Consider the following 19210-nt stretch of genomic DNA (forward strand, 5'->3'; position numbering starts at 1 on the left):
CCTACAGAATGTGTTCTGCCAGCAGCACCACAGAGTCCACATGCTAATGATACAGCACGGCCTTCTTTTACTGAAAAGTGATCAGTCTCTCAGGGTGTCAAAGGTCAGCTGTCAGATATGTCTTCAGGGACTGAGAGAATTTCTTGACTTTAGTTTTGTGTCTGCAGTTAATAAATAATTAGAGGATCTGAGCAGTGTTGCACTGTTAGATTAATGAGCAGACTTGTGCAGTGAGTCATCTGTTTCCCCATGAAACCTTTTTCTCACTTTCTTTCTGTACACATATTGTGCCATATTCCTTCTTATTACTGCTTCCTGTGTGTGTGTGTCCCCTGAGAACCAGTAACTGTTGGTCCACTTAATCTTATAGATATTAGGCAATTTAATACATTTATTACAAGAAGAAAATGTAATCGTCAGTGAATTACTGGAGTTTATCAGGATTTAATGCACTGCATCCCAGAATACAACCTTCTGCACCTGCTACTGAATCATGAATGATGAAAGTCCATCATAAAAATGTTAAATTAATTCAGAAATGCCCGAGTCCACGTACCTCCTGGTGAAATAAGGAATAAGCAGGAGTGGGTGGGTGTGGTGTGTTTGCAGTCAGATATACACCAAACTGTAATACTAGCATGTAATATTGGTCAGAACCAGAATTGTGGATTCACATTACTAGGAATTTGCCTTAGTGATTGGTGCATACATAAAACGTATAATTATTAACATGAAATAAGATAAAACTAAGCTAAAAATAAGGTAAATAAGATAAAAAATAAGATAAATTAAGGTCATGTAAACAAGGTAAATAATGTAATCTAAGAGTAAAGCTATAAATTGACATGACATTACAGACATGCAATGAACAGAACAGGACATGAGTGGTGGTTGTAATTGCAAACATAGACCCTTGATATGAAAGAGTGTAACAGTGTGATAGGTACCACATGGATCGGTGAGGTGGTACTGGTGTGCAAAGTAGTGCACGATGGAAGTAAACCGTGCAGATAGTCATCATTGCGAGGTTATAGTCCAAAGTGTTCCTGAATGAATCCTTAATAAATGAAGGCTTCATATGATCTGACGCCGTGTGTAAATAAAGTACAGTCACAGATATGTTTATTCATCACTCTTTGTTCAAAGCAGCGCTTCGCCGTAGTTGCCATGGTTACAGTATAGTAAAGACAAAATAAAATATTCATTATTGATTAGAAGTTGTTTGTTTGTATCACAGCAGAAAAGAAAAGAAGAAAATCAGGCGCACACTAAGAATCTGTGCTGGTGGCAATTTGTTAAATTACACTCGCTTCAATATGGACATGAGAGATCTTCCACCTTCCCTGATGATTAAGGGAGAGGAGAAAGGAGGAGGTTTATGTTTGTTGTACCCCCTAATTGTTGACTATAAAAAGTAATGTTGACCAGTATTTCTATAAGAATCTCTCTAGAGTTGTGATACCACTCTGGGTAATGCAGTTGTGGTGTTATGTTTTTTAAGTGCAGTGCAACCATTCCCATCCCTGTCAGCTGTAGAAATTACTCTCTAATCTAATACATGTTTTATGATTAAATCTTCAGCAGTAGAATCCAGATACTAGATGAGACAGATGTAAATGAAACAAACTGCAGTTAAATAGCGCTGCACCCTTCCGCTGTAAAAGCAGCTGGATTCTCATGAGATTCATGAGATCACACATTAGCATAAATCAATTTTCAAACTACCAATGAGCCTGTAGCTGGACCACGGGTGGTCCTGACCACAATCGGTGATCTGTGCTGGTGCTGTTAGTCATAGCCCTCTTCATTAAATAGATTTTTCTTTCAGAGTTAGACAGAGATGGCCTATAGATGGTTTTAAAAATCCTCTGCAGCTCAGTGTATTTCCTCTTCTGTTACCTGAAAAAAATAAAAACAATAAAATAACATTAAAATGTTGGTTCTTCAGTCTAGACTATCACAACAGTCTATACTCTACAAGGTAGCATGCTGCTGCTATGCTTCTATTAGAAGACATCCCTAAACACATTTCTAATGCAGTTTATTTGTACAACCACAGGAGGGCGTGTGCTACATCAACACTTGTTCTCATCTCACATCGTCACAGTGATGCTGTGTTGAGTGGGGATTATGGAATTGATCATACTTTAACTATTGTTAGCTTGACATGAAGCATTAACTTGTGTTCTTGTGTCCTAGAGATGTGTACATTGTTAATGCGTTTTTTGTGAGGCGGGTATTTTAGCATTTTAATTCTATGTTTTATATGCTTGTGGAGGTACATAGTTTGGGGTTTACTGGTGGTACATTGTGCAGAGTGAGTTATTATAATGAGGCAGAAGCAAGTGTGAGTGTATGTGCCTCCTCCAGCTCAGGTGGAGGTTGGTGGATCTTGCCTGAAAGACAGGGACGGCTGGGAAGACGTGCATATCTGTTAAATCCAAAAAAGTTGGATTTCAGATATTGCACAGCTTAAAGTTTATAAGCCTTGTGGGGCTTATGAATACAGAAAAAAAGGAGGGTTGGGAGTTTGGTGTGTGTGTGTGTGTGAAATGAGGCCAATTCCAGCTAATCTGAAGGTGTTTTAAAGTTGCATTTCTCTCAGGTCATATGACAGGATTTCACAAAGAGAATGATTAGTCAGATTCTGTGCCGCACCCCCCACTCCCATCTCCCCTCCACGTAGCCTTGGTTACTTTCTCTCTCTGATCCCCGTGTTAGTTTTTCAGTCCATTTACACAAAGTGGTAGAGTGAACAGCAACAGTCCACATTTAGCAGGCCAGAGTGATGCCATGCTCCGTAACCTTGGTTGTCTTCTTTCTCCACCTCAAAGTCCTCGCTCTCGTTCTTTCATCATGGCCGTTTGATGTTCACAGTGGAGTGGGGCTGTGGCGTGGCTGCAGCAGTGTTGCATGCTGTGTGAGGACGGGAAAGTGATGAATACTCTAGCAGTACCTGTAGGAACCTTTTCATCGTGCTAGCCGTTAGCATTTTGTTGACGACCAATCAGATTCATGTACTTGGAGTGAGAGTATGAGAGACATCTCATCAGTAAAGATGTAGTTAGCATAGCATTTTTAGGGTAGCATAGCACATAGGATGCACACAAAGAAGTGCATCTTATGGAAATTTAAAACATCTAAGGAGGAGGTGAATGCACGTTTTTTTCTAGCTCAAGCCTAAAAATAGTGTTTTTCTTTGAATAAGAGGTTTTGTCTAGAGGTGGGGCCGATACGATCCAGTATAATATAATTAAAATGAGTGAACTATACAGCAATAAACCCCCTTTTAGTTGTCACTAAAATGGAACATATCAATATTTATTCCTGCTGTAAATTTGGACATTTTAACATAGATGTCTATGGAGACTGACTAACTTTTGGAGCCAGCCCCTAGGGGCCATGAGAGGAACTACAGGTTTAGACTTAATTTCTCAACCCCAGAGGTTGTTGCTTGGTTGTTTTTTTTCTGCAAGCTAATTTAATATCTGAAACAGCTAGCTGCTCTCTCTCTCTCTCTCTCATTCTTGTCTACCTGCGTGAGGCCATTGTTTTTTTTCTTTTTTGATCTCATATACAAAGCTCCAATTTGCTCAGTTGATTTTCTACCTGAGGAAATAAGCCAAAGAATGATGTACTACTTAATAAAGAGTTAGTTCTTTGTACATGCAGCCATGATCCTGCTTTATAGTAAAAATGTGGGTTTTATTCCTTCCTTTCTATCACCAATTTTTTTTTCCAAACAGAAGAAAAGAGCAGCTCTCATTGAACATAAGGACACACACACACAGTTGCACATGACAATGCAGCATTGAGGCTCTCATTACAGTTTGCCTTGACAGGCTGTAAGTTGTTAACATATGGCAATCCAGCAAATGTCTTTCTCTAACCTCCCCACTCCATCTTCCTCCCACCTACCTCATCCTCCCACATCCTTCTCTCTCCATGGCTGCGATAGTTACCATGGGAACAGAAAGGGTTTGGAGGAATGCTGCCATGTGGATGCCAGTAGGGGGGTGGGTGGCATCCTGGGACTTCCAGGCCGTCTTCTCACTCCGTCCAGAGAGGAGCTATCAGTTAATGACTTCCAAAGAGGCACAGCCAATGAGGCAGGGAGAACGGTGCGTCAGAATTTCCTGGTAAATCTCAGGTTATATGCAGGGAAAGTGGCTGCTGATGTTTTTCAGACACTTTTTACACAGTTGAGTGGTATAAAAAGAACAAAAAAGTTAAAGTGCATCACTTAAATGTAACTTAAAGTGAGTAATCGGTAGTTAAATGTTGGGAGGTGGCTGCACACAATGAGCACTGACTCTGACTGATTTAGAACCCATCAATGACTGATCAGACATGAATAAAATATGACAGCTCTGCCCTAAAAATTTATTATTATTTTTTTGCTAATCTAATCCAGACTGTAATAATAATAATATGAAGGAGAAATATTTTGTTGAATTGTTGAAACTGAATGCATGTTTTCTGAAAGAATATTTATTCCTAACAATAACCCAAATACTGATTGGTCTTAGAAAGTAAAGCCTAGAGCCACAAGGACTAATAAATGTCTCCATAGTGACACTGTCTCTCTCTACCTGGATGTTGCTGCACTGACAAAGGACTCGACAATAGAAGTCTGTTTCACCCAGCCGCACCTTTCTTCTCTCACAGTTTTGCTGCTGTAGTTTAAGCAGTTGGTAGTTGATGATAAAATACGGTTTCCACGTTTCAGAGTTAGACATTGTTAGGATGCAGCGTATCGATTTGTACGCTGCCTCTGCACACATCCAAGCTGACCTTACCAACTGAGGAAGAAGCTCATCACTCCTCTCACTACACTTATTAAATGGAAATAAATGATCAATACAAGGGCACATTTTTCTATCTGTGGAGAAGTGTTAGAATCAAACTCCACGTTTCTCCATTCAGTAACAAAACCAAAGTGCACTGGATCGATATTATCGTTCTCTATTCCCCTTTGACGAATTCTAGTTTCTAGTTTCCAATTATATTAAAAACATAAAAAGCACACTTGCTAGCTTGTTGCTAACGTTCAGAATGCTACTGACTGATGTCAGCATAGCACCTTTAGCTCCTGTTTTTGCTGTAAACAAAAAAGTGTGATGATAAATTTATTCACACTCATATGTCTGCAAGTAATCTGCCATGATAAATGCCTTACCTTAAAGTCTAGCCCCATAAAATATCTAACAAATCACATGGTAACAAGCCTTCTTAGAAATGCTGCAGGAAATGTCAGTGGTGTCTCTCATATGCTGAACAAGTCTCAGCCTAAGAATTAACAAGGGGGGAAGTAGACATTCATCTATACACCTGCCAGGCCCCGGCAGTGATGTAAAAAAAAATGTCTGACACAACTTAAATGTTTCCCACATCAACATAATGTAAAGACTGACAATATGTCTTCTTCATGAGGTTCATCCCTGAGACACCAGGAGATATTGACAAAAGTCTTATAAAACCCAGCTCAAAAAAAAAGTCGATGTTGTTTTAAAACCTCACACAGTCTCAGTACACCCATACCTCAGGCAGGTTCTCATATGCTAAAATTAAAAGGCCAGGATTGTGGTAATAAGCATATAAGTTGAGTTAAAGACATCTGTGCTTCCCCTTCCCAAACAAATGAATACTGATTCAACAGGTTTTCTTTGAGTTGACACTTTTGTAAGATTTCTGAATGAAAAACATTTTAGCTTTGCTGCTAGGTGCCTTTGAGTTGTGAGATGTCGGGTAGGACACAGGGGTTAATGTCAAGCGGCAACCTCCGGGCTCAGACTTGAAACCCATGTGGGAGTGTCAAAATTTGTAGTTCACGCCGCAACCACTGGGGGCTGGCTCCAGAAGCGTGTCATTTCCTATAGACTCCCATGTTAAAATGGCCGACTTCACAGCAGAAATGAACATGTTTACAGCCTGGTACAAAAAACCATTCTGGTCTCAAATGATAGGTTCTCTTCTAGTGCCAACTGTCCGGGAGGGTGAATTTTTTTTTACAACTCACTCGTTTTAATTATATTCAGACTTAAAATTACGCATAATTATGGGCGTTGCCGCTTTGAGTGACAGGCGGTTATCGTATCACAGCGCGAGTTTCCTGCTTCCACGATCGCCCGACCTCCTCAACTCCGCTCGTGCTCCCCCTCTTTGTCCATATTTGGAGTTTTGGTGGACTGTGACGCTGCCAACATGGCGGCGGTCAGAGTCAGTGTCCCGCCGAGCCTCAAAATGGCTCTTCAGAAACAAACGGGTGACGTCACAGTTCTGTCCATAGTTTTACTGTCAATGGTTATTGTATTACTCATGGTGTTGTTGCTAGAGACTGGTCTAAAGTTTCTCAATATATGATTTACCCATAAGTACCATATCAAAACATAGAAGCATACAATCTGAGGTTCTTTAAGGAGAATTTTAAGATAAGATAAGATAAGATAAGATAAGATAATCCTTTATTAGTCCCCCACAGGGGAAATTCACACATTCATTTTATGACCGACTTGATTTAAATTAAATTAATCTAAACTAAATCCAAGTCTAAACAAAACCAAAGATTGTAATTTTAATTCAGATTTAAAGTTTAAATGAAGAATTTAAAATTATGTTTAAACTTAGAATGTTGATTTAACTGATCACTGGTTTAGTGATGACTGAATGAATTTGAATTTTGACATTTCTTGCCTCTAGGCTTTATGGTTAATTGTATCAAAAATGGAATTTGTAGTGTCTGGCTGCAGTGTGAGTGATTACTAGTCTCGAAGTATGTTTGTATATTTAAAAGCTCATTGTCTGGCTCACTTCAATGAACAGTTGCAGGCTCCCACACTGATGCAGTGAATCCTAAATCTTGAGGGATGCTTTATAAAATAAGCACTCCTGTGCTTGTGTGACGCCCGCGTGCTCTGCTGTCCTCTTCATTTAATCATAAGCAGGTTTTACTGCGCCTGCTGCTCTTTAATTAAGCAATGAATTAATAAAAAGAGCAGTTTTTACAGGCTATTTAAGGCTTTTTTTATATGAAACTCATTCTCTATTATTTTCCCTGATATACTCAGAATCGGTGGTTTTTGGAGGATTGATTTCAGACCTGCTGCGATTATTTGATAAATAGGCTAAATAACATTATTCAGCCAAACAATGGTGTGCTTTCTCTGCACCTCCTTGTGTGTATTTGTGAAGCAATTAAAAAAGCACTTTGGCCTGTGCTCCATTTGCCAGAGCCTCCATTTAGATTAACCGGTAGCTCCAATTAGGAGCAGGCGCTTCTTTTTCTGTGAGCACGCCAGTCTCTAATGGCTGGATAGATTGATTTAAATGCAAACTAGAGGAGCTTTAATGAACTGCTTTTACTGGAAGAGTTTAATAGGAATGTGCACACCCCCGGACAGGTTGACAAACAGTTCACACACTATTAATTATGCATTGTGCGACTATTTTCTTGAAAAGAGGGGAATACAATTGCAGTATTATGGGCACTAAGCAACGTGTGTGCTGACATTTGCTACAGATAAATGTGTGATACTGTTGAATATAATTAGAGAGACACCAAAATAAAAGCACCACAGAATCAAATGCGATCGTTTCTGTTGAATAAATCGTGGACTGACACTGACTTACATCTGCTCCAGCGCTAATGTAACTTAGGACGCGAGATGTGAGTAATGTTCTACGTCTGTTATTATGGTGGTTATTATGGTGATTTGGGTGCTTCTATCTGCATTGTAATGAGCATAGCTACGGGCAATTGGGCATTGATGAGCCGTGAATCTAACATCATATTCCAGAGGGAGTTTGGTTGTGTTGCCCAGAGTTTTAAATTGTGTCTCATTCAGTTAAGTGAGCAGGAAATTGTTGAGAAAATTTGGCTCTGCAATAGTCTCCAAAGTAATGTTAATATTCTTGGAGTGACTGAGGAATCTTTACGTACTTCTGACGTACATAAATGTCTGAAACAAACAGTACAGTCACCATCCGTCCATCCATCCATCCATCCATCCATCCATCCATTCCTCCATCCGTCCATCCATCCAACCGTCCGTCCATCCATCCATCCATCCGTCCATTCCTCCATCCGTCCATCCATCCAACCGTCCGTCCATCCAACCGTCCGTCCATGCATCCATCCATCCGTCCGTCCATCCATCCATCCATCCATCCATGCATCCATCCGTCCGTCCGTCCATCCATCCATCCATCCATCCATCCATCCAACCATCTATCCACCCATCCATCCATCCATGCATCCATCCATTCAACCATCCATCCATCCATCCATTCAACCATCCATCCATCCGTCCAACCATCCATCCACCCATCCATCCATCCATCCATCCATCCGTCCGTCCAACCATCCATCATCCACCCATCCATCCCTCCATCCATCCATCCATCCGTCCGTCCAACCATCCATCATCCATCCATGCATCCATCCATTCAACCATCCATCCATCCATCCATTCAACCATCCATCCATCCATCCATCCATCCATCCGTCCAACCATCCATCCACCCATCCATCCATCCATCCATCCGTCCGTCCAACCATCCATCATCCACCCATCCATCTATCCCTCCATCCATCCATCCGTCCGTCCAACCATCCATCATCCACCCATCCATCCATCCATCCATCCATCTAATTTAGAGTTACTAAAAAGCTGCTTTAAGAACTGGATTATTGAGTTTTATAAAAATTTGGGTACTGTAAAGACAAAAGATGATTGTGCTCCGACACCAGTGCTGTTGACTTTTTTAAAAGACAACAAAGGCTCATTTTTTTTGTACAGACCTGTGTTCATAATCCTCTTCTTCTTTCTTTGATATTGTTACTTTTGTGAAGCACTCCTTGAGTTGGTGAGAGATGCTGCTGGGTGGGAGGAGAGGTTTGGAAAGTTTTGAAATCCAGAGAAGTACTGCAATCTTCTGAAATATCATTCCTTCCTGTTCCTTTAGTCATTCTATGCGCCTCCAACCAAAGTAATCAGACATACAGTTTAGACATTGTTAATGTGGTAAATGACTAAAGGCTGATTTTAATGGAACATATACAAAGGTATACAGAGGCCCTTTCCCAGCAGCCATCACTCCTGTGTTCTAATGGTACATTGTGTTAGCTAATTGTGTTAGAAAGGCTAATTGATGATTAGAAAACTCCTGTGAAATGATGTTAGCACAGCTGAACTGTTATGCTGATCAGAGAAGCTGTAGAACTGGCCTGGTGACCCCAAAATTTTGAACGGTAGTGTATGTCTTTCTGCCCAAACCCAGACTGATATAATGTTACCCTGGTTTTATGGAGCTGATCTCCAGGAATAACAACGGTTTGTTTTTGCAAAACTCCACCAGTCATATGTAACTGTATGACATCAAATATATAGCAGCACAACTCTTCAAATGAACCTAATTTCAAATTCTGCTTTGCATCATCTGATTTGATAAAAGATGTGATTTCACTTTCACCCACCAAGTGTACGGAATCAGAGTACTTAATCAGGACATTAAGTTATTAAGATTATCTGACCTCCTCCTTTGCTGTTATATATGTGACAGGACATTGTGTTTGTTTCCAGATGTTGGTGACGACTCCTGAGAAGTGGGATGTTGTGACCAGGAAAAGCGTCGGAGACGTGGCCCTCTCACAGATCGTGCGTCTTTTGATCCTGGATGAAGTTCACCTTCTACATGAAGACCGAGGGCCAGTACTGGAAAGTCTAGTGGCGAGGACCATCAGACAGGTCAGTCCCCCGTACTACTGCCTCTCTTACTTCACCGTGGAGCATGAAAGGAGCAGAATATAAATTAACCATGTTCAAAAAAAGGCCCAACATGTAAAATGACAAATATTCTATTGCCAAAGATGTCTACCGTTGTAGACCGAGTTCAGATGACACTCAGGTGGGTTTGATTGTCTCATCAGAGGCTTGTTCAAGTAAATCACCCATGTTCACCTGCTGTAAACATGACTCTGCCCCTGAGAGAAACACATTGAAAGTCAGGCTCAGCAAAGAGGCTTTCAGAGTCAAATCACGGACTGATGGATTCTGAAGGGGCAGTGAGTGGCACTTTAAAACACTTTGTGGAAACATGGATCCAAAAAGTGATCACACCACAAAAAGATAGAGCGATAGAAACACAACTTCATCACAGTTTCTGTTGATGGAGCCTGTACACAAAAGAAGCCAGTCTCAGAGGACAGGTGCTTAGTGTCTATGAACCACTTCTCATGAGGAAAAAACAAGGACAAAAAAAACAACATTTCACATGGATGATGTAAATGAGTTACAATTAAAGTGTTGAGAGTTGTGCCGGTAGCACAAGTGTGTATCTAAGAACACCAGCAGGAGAGAGAATTATCCACAAAGGCTTGGCCTAGGTCACATTGTTAAATGAGACAGTTTGTCCAACAGAAGATTTCCACGTTGCATCACCAGCTGTCATGAAGTTGCCTAGCAACCTGGACAGCCGCCATTGATGTTTTTAAATATGAATTCAGGCGTCACAGGCACGCAGTGAATCTTGGGAAGGTTTGGGTTGTGAAGAATTCACCTGCTGGATCCTTCAGTAGGAGGACATATCTGAGGTAGCCTTTGAAATGGGACAGTTTTGTCACGCTGCTGTGATGCAAGCGTGTTTAAATTTAGCCTTTAAAGGATGGACTGAGACTCAGCTGGTGTCAGACCCACAGTGAAAAGTGTCACATTGTGTTTATACCTCCCACAGCCCCCATAATTATATATATTATATTATGATAATAATTATATTCAATTATATTATTATTATTATACTGATCTTTATACTCTTCTAGTTTAAAATGGATGCTGACTTTTGGTAAATGATGCCTGCCACAAATACATTTTAGGACTTGTTTTTATGTGTCTGCTTGCAGTAGTGTACTGAAAATGGCTTATTTTTCAACACAACAAACAGACACAGAGCAGCTCACAGTTTTCTTTCTTCTCATCATCTCCCTGGTGCAGCAGTGCACATCAAATCCCGTATTTACCCGCATTTATCCACAAAATCGTCCTATAGGTCTTTATTAAACACTCTACAGAAGGCTGCAGAATGAGACACAAAGGGAGAGAGAGGAGAGACAGGGGTTTTTATTTAGAGGGGGAGGTGTGTGGTAGTTTAAAGAAGCAGGAGGAGAGAGCAGCTACACCTGAGAGTAATGTATAGTCGGCTTGTCAGAGTGTTGCTTTCATGTAGTGAGAGACTCAGCATCATGTCACTGTAATGGATTGTCATGTTTAAATGGGAAAATGTGTGATCCTCTTTAAAATAGTGACTATTTAAAAATAAATTGTCCTCCAACAAAATGCATTTATTTATTTCACTAAGGACTGATCAGTGACATAAAATAAGTCCACCCCCACATTTATGAGACTGTGGACGGCCATGAATAATAAAAAAAGTAAACAGTTTGTCCAGTACTGGCCAGCCAGAAAATTCAGCCAAAGACCAGACTGTCTGATGTGATAGAAACGTCCAGAATTTCATGAGGAAATAGTGATAACTCTGCAGCTGTTGGTGTCAAAGCAGATGTGTCTACAATCGGGAAGAGATTCCCTGACTTTGACATGCAAGTGGAGGTACGCCAGGAAGAGCAAACACACATGATAAGAACCAGAAATGACCAGGCTAGACTCGAGGCTAAAGCTACTGTGCTTGCTTGAATGTGATGGTCATGTGAGCCCATCTGTCTACGTTTACCCAGAAATACACCTATAGACACCCAGGAATCCCTCCAAAAAAGAACACATGGTTTACCAAAAAAGCTGGACTGTTTAGAGTTCTTTAAACCTGATGTTTCTGTGGGAGAAGAGAACTTCTTTCCTCATTGAAACACCAATTTATAGAGTATTGAGATCAAGAAAACTCCAATATCTGGCAACTTGTATGGGCATAAACATGGAGAGGGTGGTCAAACATTTCAGTGAGCTGATGTTGGCTGTCAGGATGTCAATACTAGCTACTCCTAACATGCTTAGTTTGTCCTCGTGGGAATTTTATGTCTTGGTCTTTTACAAAAAAAAAATCTGATGATGGTGATTTTTGGTTTTTGACCCTGACTGTATTGCGATGTGGTTGTAGTAACAGTCTCTGTGTCTCATTGGTTAATCATATATACGTGTTGTGGGGAAAAAGCAGGATACTCTTTACATGGACTGCATAAATCACATCCCACTGGCAGCATGAAGGAAAAAATAATCAGTGCTCTGTCTGCCGAGCTGATTTCCACTGATGATGACTGGCATGTGTCTGCGTAACCTGGACAATTCCCACATTAAAGTGATTATGTAAATTTAGACAGGCAAAGAGAGAGAGAGAGAGGACGAGCTGTAGTGTCCAATATCCCATCCTGATGAACTGCTGTCATGTCAGACGGTGCAGTCGAATCAATAGAGGAGATGCAAATGAATAATTTTAGAATGCACAGTCCACCGCTGACTGACTCAACGATGCATCATGCGCCGTGAATTACATTTTGATCCTGGAAATTCTTTCATAAATACAGTCCAATGTGTCCGTCCTTGGCACTGTGAATGATGTGACTCACTCTGCACCAGCAGCATAAAAGCCTTTTGGATGTGATGTTTTAAACACTAAAGAGTGTGTGCAGCACATGTAGGTTCATGAGTATAACCTACACGAAAATGTGCACACACAGATATATATGTGCGTTCTGCTTAACAAGCCGTAACACAACAATCAAAACAGGAACGATAGAGAGGTGCGCTTTATATAGATCACATCGGCAATAAGCAACCAGATTCTGCTGTTTATTGAGTGAATGACTCACCTGCATGACCTGTATACTGTTGTAGGCATTAAAATCTCACCATCAACTTAATGAAGATAAGAAATAAAGGTTTAGCTGCTGTATTGAAACTGTTTCACTATAAAGGATTAAATGAAATCAGGAAGCAAGAAGCAAACAACAACTGCAGGGAGACAAAGGAATAACTTCACTTAAAAAGTTTGACTGCGTGAAGCTAGAGGAGTGTAAAAATAAAACAATATGTTTGTGGTAGAATGTCCCACCTCAGTGTGATGAGAAAAAATACTTGGACAGCAGGTGTATACTCAGACCACACACAGGAAGGCTGAGTGAAACACAGAGGCGAGGATGAGCTGCTGTGCTGTGCAGCAGCTATAAGACCTCTTTGGCGAGGTTAACCGTAAGGTAATTGAAAACTGGTCTGTACATGTGACCGCTGTTTACTCGGTTCACAGCCCATTTATCTGCAGGTTTAGCTGATATTACTGAAGAAGGGCTGACTGGATGCTTTGTGTACCTTTACACCTCCAGAGGTTGTGCTGCACTGCACAAAATCTGAAGCTCCATGACTGGCTGTCAGTGTTCAGAACACAGCTGTAGAACTGGACCTATACATTAGCATATTGTAGTGGTTTCTGGGTGACATTCCAGTATAATGTAGGCACAGTCATGCCTGTTTAGACAGCACAAGATGATACGTTCCTATCCTTATGTCTCTTATGAGTTAAGTTTGCTGTATTCATAGTTTTTTCCCCTCATTGCTTGCTTTTTCAGTGAGGAGTGATGGATTACACAGGAGACCCCCACTTCCTTGAGATATTTAGAGTTGTGGGTCTAAGTGCACACATCTGTCCAGTGGTTTAATGTAGACTGTCATTTAATTTTGTAGAATTGGAGCTTTTCTTTTGATCTCCATGTCAGGTAAATGTCTTTACCTCTCTATGTAAAGCACAAAATCTGGTGTCTGCTCCTTATTTTTCTCAAATAAAATTCACAAGATCGACTTCACTTGTCCAAGCATGCAGCAAGTTAAAGTCATATGGATGAGCAGTCATTATATTTTGGATAAAAGGAGGTCTGTGTTAGATCACCCCTGTCTCCTGAAGCCAAGGGGAGCAGGGGTTACTTACACAAAGTTCACAAGGAGCCGTCGATTTGACAGACCTGCCTCCTCATCACGTGATCTTACATGAATAATAGATAATGATAGGTAACAGGTTACCACTCAATATGTGTTTTCAGTTAATAAGCATGAACCTGTGTATCAGTTTCTTTTCAGCAATGACCTGCTTGGTTAGCATCAGCTTTGAAACTGTACTGTAGGACCTGTCTGACTTCCTCACTCATTCAGTTCATATCACAAAAATCACAAAGCACATCAGTAATTAGTCATTGCCAGTACAATTACTTATTCGTTTGTCATACAAGCACTGTCTAAATTTGAACAATTTCATTAAACTGCGGATTAACTGCGTTATAAAATACATCAGCGAGTGTCAGTTTGATACGTTTTCAACTGCAAATCAGCGGTTTAATCCTTATTTTGACTGTAACTTAGTTATTTTATTTACAGATGAATATTTAAACCTCAGCTATAATTCAACTTTATCATCCAAACAGCAGTTTTTTTCAGGCCCAGGCTGACCATCATGACATCCCAATTCATGATTTATTTATTTTTTTCACTCAGTGTTTATCTAGTATCCAATTTACCTCCAGTGACCCCAGAGTGTTGGGATGTATTAAATCAGACATTTACCACCATTTATCACCAGTCAGAGCTGGTTAAAAAGAAGCAAACAGAAAAGCAGTCCACCTCTCTGCTCGGTAATACATGCAGGCAGGTTTGTGCTTTTCCTTTCACTGTGGCCTTGGTCTTTGGCACAGACGAGCATTGACAGCAAACACAGCAGAGAGGTGCGAGGAGGAGCGAAACGCTTTGATTGCATTAAAAATCACATTTTTCTGAGCTTTGAAGAGCCTTGGTTACACATTGATAACAAAAGAACAAAGTCAACAACAGCCTTCCTGTATTTATTAATAATAGAGATCGGTTAGAACTAGTGTGTAGAGAACAGGTTGAAAATGAATATGCGTCTTTATTGTAACAGCGCTGTGGGTGAAATGGGAGGACAAACGAAGGAACTGCGCCGAGGAAGGCACACAGAGACACAGAAAGTGAAACAAACAGGAGGAAAGTGTGAAGACGGAGCTATATATATGTGACAGCTGAATAAAGTAGAAAAATAGAGATTCCATTTAGAAAATAAATGGCTCAGTAAGTGCTTTTAAAAAGGAGACATCGGTGTAAATTAGAATCTCCAAAGCTTTGGTGCTGCATTAATTGCATGCATTAATGCATGGAAGGGATGATGTGATTATCATAATTTATTATGAAAGAATTTGGCATCAGTTGGGTGAAGTAGAAAGTAGTCTGACAGAAAAGTTCGACATGAAAGAGGAAATACTAATGTATTATATATTACTGGAAATAAATGACTTCATCTGGAGGTTTCTCAGTCGTCCTGTCTGCACGATCATTATGGCAGTACCTGCATGTACCACCAGGGTTAACGCAAGTTTCAAACTCTGGACTTTTAATAGCATGTGTGTGTGTGTGTGTGCATCCATCCAGTAGGCGAGATTGAATCACTCACATGGCTTTGTGTTGTTCTGACCATCAGTTGTTTTTTGGGTGTTTTTAGGTGAAAATTAGCCAAATATGTCGTTACTGTCTGAGGATGTCTGTCAATATGACTGCAGTCTGATTTCTCTGCTGGTTCATCATTTCAGCTGCATACTCTGTCAGGCCAGCATTACTCATTCTCATCTATGGCATTGTCTATTCTTGTGTAAAAGTTATGCCATTTATGCTTTTGGTAAATATAGTTAGAGTGTGAGATCCTGTCCATGACCACCTGTAGTCACAGGAGCTGTCACAGGATCCCAGAAGACCAGCAGAATGTGAAGCTCTAACCTGGAAAACTTTAAAATCAACTGTTATTAACACTGAAAGATTCTTTGCACTAGTGTGCCAAAGATTATTCTGACACAATGGCTGGTGTATTCAAAAGTCTTCCACTATTGATGATGGATATTATATCTCGGTTTGTTGCTTATTAGGCTTCATAGCTGCAGAGGATATGTCTTAACACTGTGTCTAAAGATCTATGAGCCTTTTTTATGTGCACACAGTACTTGTAAGGATCTTTTTAGTGTTGGTTTGGGTCTCTCTATTGGAAGAAGATAAATATATAATACCAATGCTCTGAGGTGCACTACATTGTAGCCTAGACTGTAAAATAAAATGTGGAAAAAGTATAGCAGGCAGCTCGGAACAAGCTGTAACAGAGGGTCAGTTAGTAACAACATAACATTTGAAACCACAGGATGGAATCAATCTGCAGAACTTAAATACAGCGTGTCTCTACAATGCATGCTTCCATCTATCTGTCTCTGTAAAAGTGTTTGTGTTTACAGCATATATAGTCACCCCTACAGAAGAAGAAGAAGCTGGCTGCCAGGCCAGCAGCATGCCTGGCAGACCCTCCTCCACCTCCTCCACCTGCTTCACCTCCTTCATATCTCTGCCCAATTATTGCCACACCTGACAGACAGCTATAATTGATTGTGCTGAAGGAATTACGGCGTCTGCTGCTGATGCGCTAGGTGCTTAAGTTCACATCCTCAGACGCATTAATATGGAAATCCTTGTAAACTAAATGATATTTGTCCCCCTTTTTATGCACATGTTTTAGAACCGAGCCAGTTATCACTTTGATGTTTTGCTTGGAAGAGCTTTGGTTTCACTGCATTTTCTTGGCTGGTGTACTGCTACCAATTACTGACTGTGTTCAAGACAAAAGTCCGCCTAACCTTTATGACAAAGCCTTTAATGGTGCTTTGTTGTAGGAGCCTCCTCTTCTTCTTACTTTGGTATTTAAGGAGCATTTCTGCTTCTCCCATAAGATTACAGGCATGTCTTTTTATAATTAGCTGCATTAGGTGATTGAGTATGCCCACAGTAGAATGCAGTTGGTTTATTGGTTAATCCAAAGAAGTATCATGTGAGCTGATGCAGTGACATCACATAGAGGATAAAGCATTCTCTCTCAGAACAAATGTGAATGTTTGGTTGGCTCAGCCACAGATTTAACAATTCTTTGTGAGTGTCTTGGCTTTTTGTTTTCATCCTGGTGAAATGGTGATCTTAACAGGACTACAGGAGCCACTGTTCAGTATTTCCACAGTAAGAGAACAAAAGGGGATTTCAGCAATAGCTAAGTTAGCTTGCAAATTCCTCATGCCTCAGCGGGACCATTGACAGTAAAAACTATGGACAGAGCTTTCGTGACTTCACCCGTTTGTTTCTGAAGAGCCGTTTTGAGGCTCCGGGTCCGCCAAAACTCCAAATGTGGACAAATAGGGGGAGCACGAGCGGAGTTTAGGGGGATGGGCGATCGTGAAAGCAGGAAACTCATGCTGTGATACGTCAACCGTCTGTTGCTCAAAGTGGCAATGCCCATAATTATGACTAGAATTATGCCACTAGAAGAAAACTTATCTTTTGAGACCAGAATGTTTTTTGTACCAGGCTGTAAACATGTTCATTTCTGCTGTGTAGACGGCCATTTTAACATGGGAGTCTATGGGAAATGACTCGCTTCTGGAACCAGCTCCCAGTGGTTGCAGCATGAACTACAAGTTCACTACAAGACACTTCCACATGGGCTTCAAGTCTGAGCCCTGAAGGTTGCTGCTTGAACTGGACACATGCCCATAATACAGGGATCAAAAACTGCTGGACCCAGGGGGCCACCTCTGATCCATGTTCTCCTCCTAAAACATATCATATCCTTTCATACAGATTTAAACTACCCACACTATATACACGATTAAGATCCAAAACCAAGACTGTCCAAGTGGTGTCAAATAATACAATTCAGTGCATACAGATAGAGTGACTGAAGTAACTTCAAGTGAAGTATTCCAAGCAAAATAAATATGTACTGGTTCCTTCAATACAAAACAAAATAAGTAACCTTCATACTTCACTGAAATAAAAACTGAGACTATCATTTCAATGTGTAGTACCTGTATTTCATAGCATCACACTGAATAGAGCGTTTTCCATGTTGATGGATGGCCTTGACCATTATTTCTTGGCAGTAAAGTAAGTCTGCAACTAGAGATAGTTGGAAACATTCAGTGAAAAGTGCTAAGTGAGAGAGTTAAGTCATCATTTTTCATTTTTAGGACCTTAGAACAATGCTCCTCCTCTGTAGTAAAGCAAGGTCAAAGAGTTGGCCCTCAAGATAATCGATGCAGGAGGGACCTTGAGTTAAAAGGCTGTTATTACATCCAACACGGCATCCATCATGAACTAATTCAAAAGGATTAAACATCTGACTTTACAAATGTAAATTAACCCTGCTCACTAAACAGAGTGGAAACAAGCCACAAGACAAAAAAGAGCCATGTGTGAATATTCGGGCACTTCATGTGTTAACAGGGGAACAGAAACCCACATCACAAACTCTGACTTATGCATGTATCGGCCTATTTTGGCAATACTTTATTGTTGAACTCATGGTAAATTCAGCCGTTCTACAGTGTTTTAACCCCCCTAACTTACCTGAACTTGAGGTTTTTTTTATCTCTTTGCACAGAGTGACTGTTAAATTAGTGTTGCTACTAGTTAAAGCTAACAAATAGTGCTTGAATCTCTGCATGATGAACATGATGCACACTGCAGCGTTGGTTTGAATGTGCAGCGAGGGTCTGGTCTGCCGGCAGGGATTGGTTAGGTGTTATCTTGATGGGATGCTTTGACAGGTACTGCATCACATTAAAGGCCTTACCAATCTTCCCTGTCACTTCCAGCAGGAGGCTCGCAGATAGCGCCGCTCGCCCTCTTCCCCCCAACACCCCCTCTAGTTTCTCTCCTCTCCCCCACATTGATACACAACATATTGAATTTTCTTGGAGTTTCAAAGACAATTTAAAGACAGTACAAGACTGAGCCAGACTGATCCCTCCAAAATGCAGCACTGAGCGCCGCAGGAGGTCATTCCTTCCTGTGGCCATCAAACTGTACAACCCCTGCCTCTGAGATCAGACAGTCGGATCTAACACTTTGTCTTATTAATGCTATCCATGTTGGATGTTGTTATAGTGCTGTTATATTTTACTTGCTTGCACTATTCCAGGTATATTATTTGTAACTACATTTTTCTTGACTGGAGTTTTTATTATTTATTGTATAATATTTTATTTACTTGCTAATTTACCTTACCTGATTAAATATATCTAACCTGTTATTATTTCTCATCATGCATGGAGCACCTGGAATGTACGCAGGTTCCCCCTGGGGTTCATAAAATATGTCTGATTCTGATTCAAATGAGCAAATGTTTT

At 40.5% G+C, this 19210-nt stretch overlaps 1 protein-coding gene across 1 annotated transcript in view; it reads left to right on the top strand.

Moving 5' to 3' along the window:
- ascc3 (activating signal cointegrator 1 complex subunit 3) overlaps positions 1–19210 on the top strand; it is a 93543-nt gene that overhangs the window by 33731 nt on the left and 40602 nt on the right. Inside the window, exon 11 of the mRNA XM_028424792.1 lies at positions 9582–9746. Coding sequence (XP_028280593.1) covers positions 9582–9746 — 165 coding nt within the window. The remainder of the gene's footprint in view (positions 1–9581; positions 9747–19210) is intronic.

Source organism: Parambassis ranga, chromosome 16, assembly GCF_900634625.1.
Source record: "Parambassis ranga chromosome 16, fParRan2.1, whole genome shotgun sequence".
Lineage (NCBI taxonomy): Eukaryota > Metazoa > Chordata > Actinopteri > Ambassidae > Parambassis > Parambassis ranga.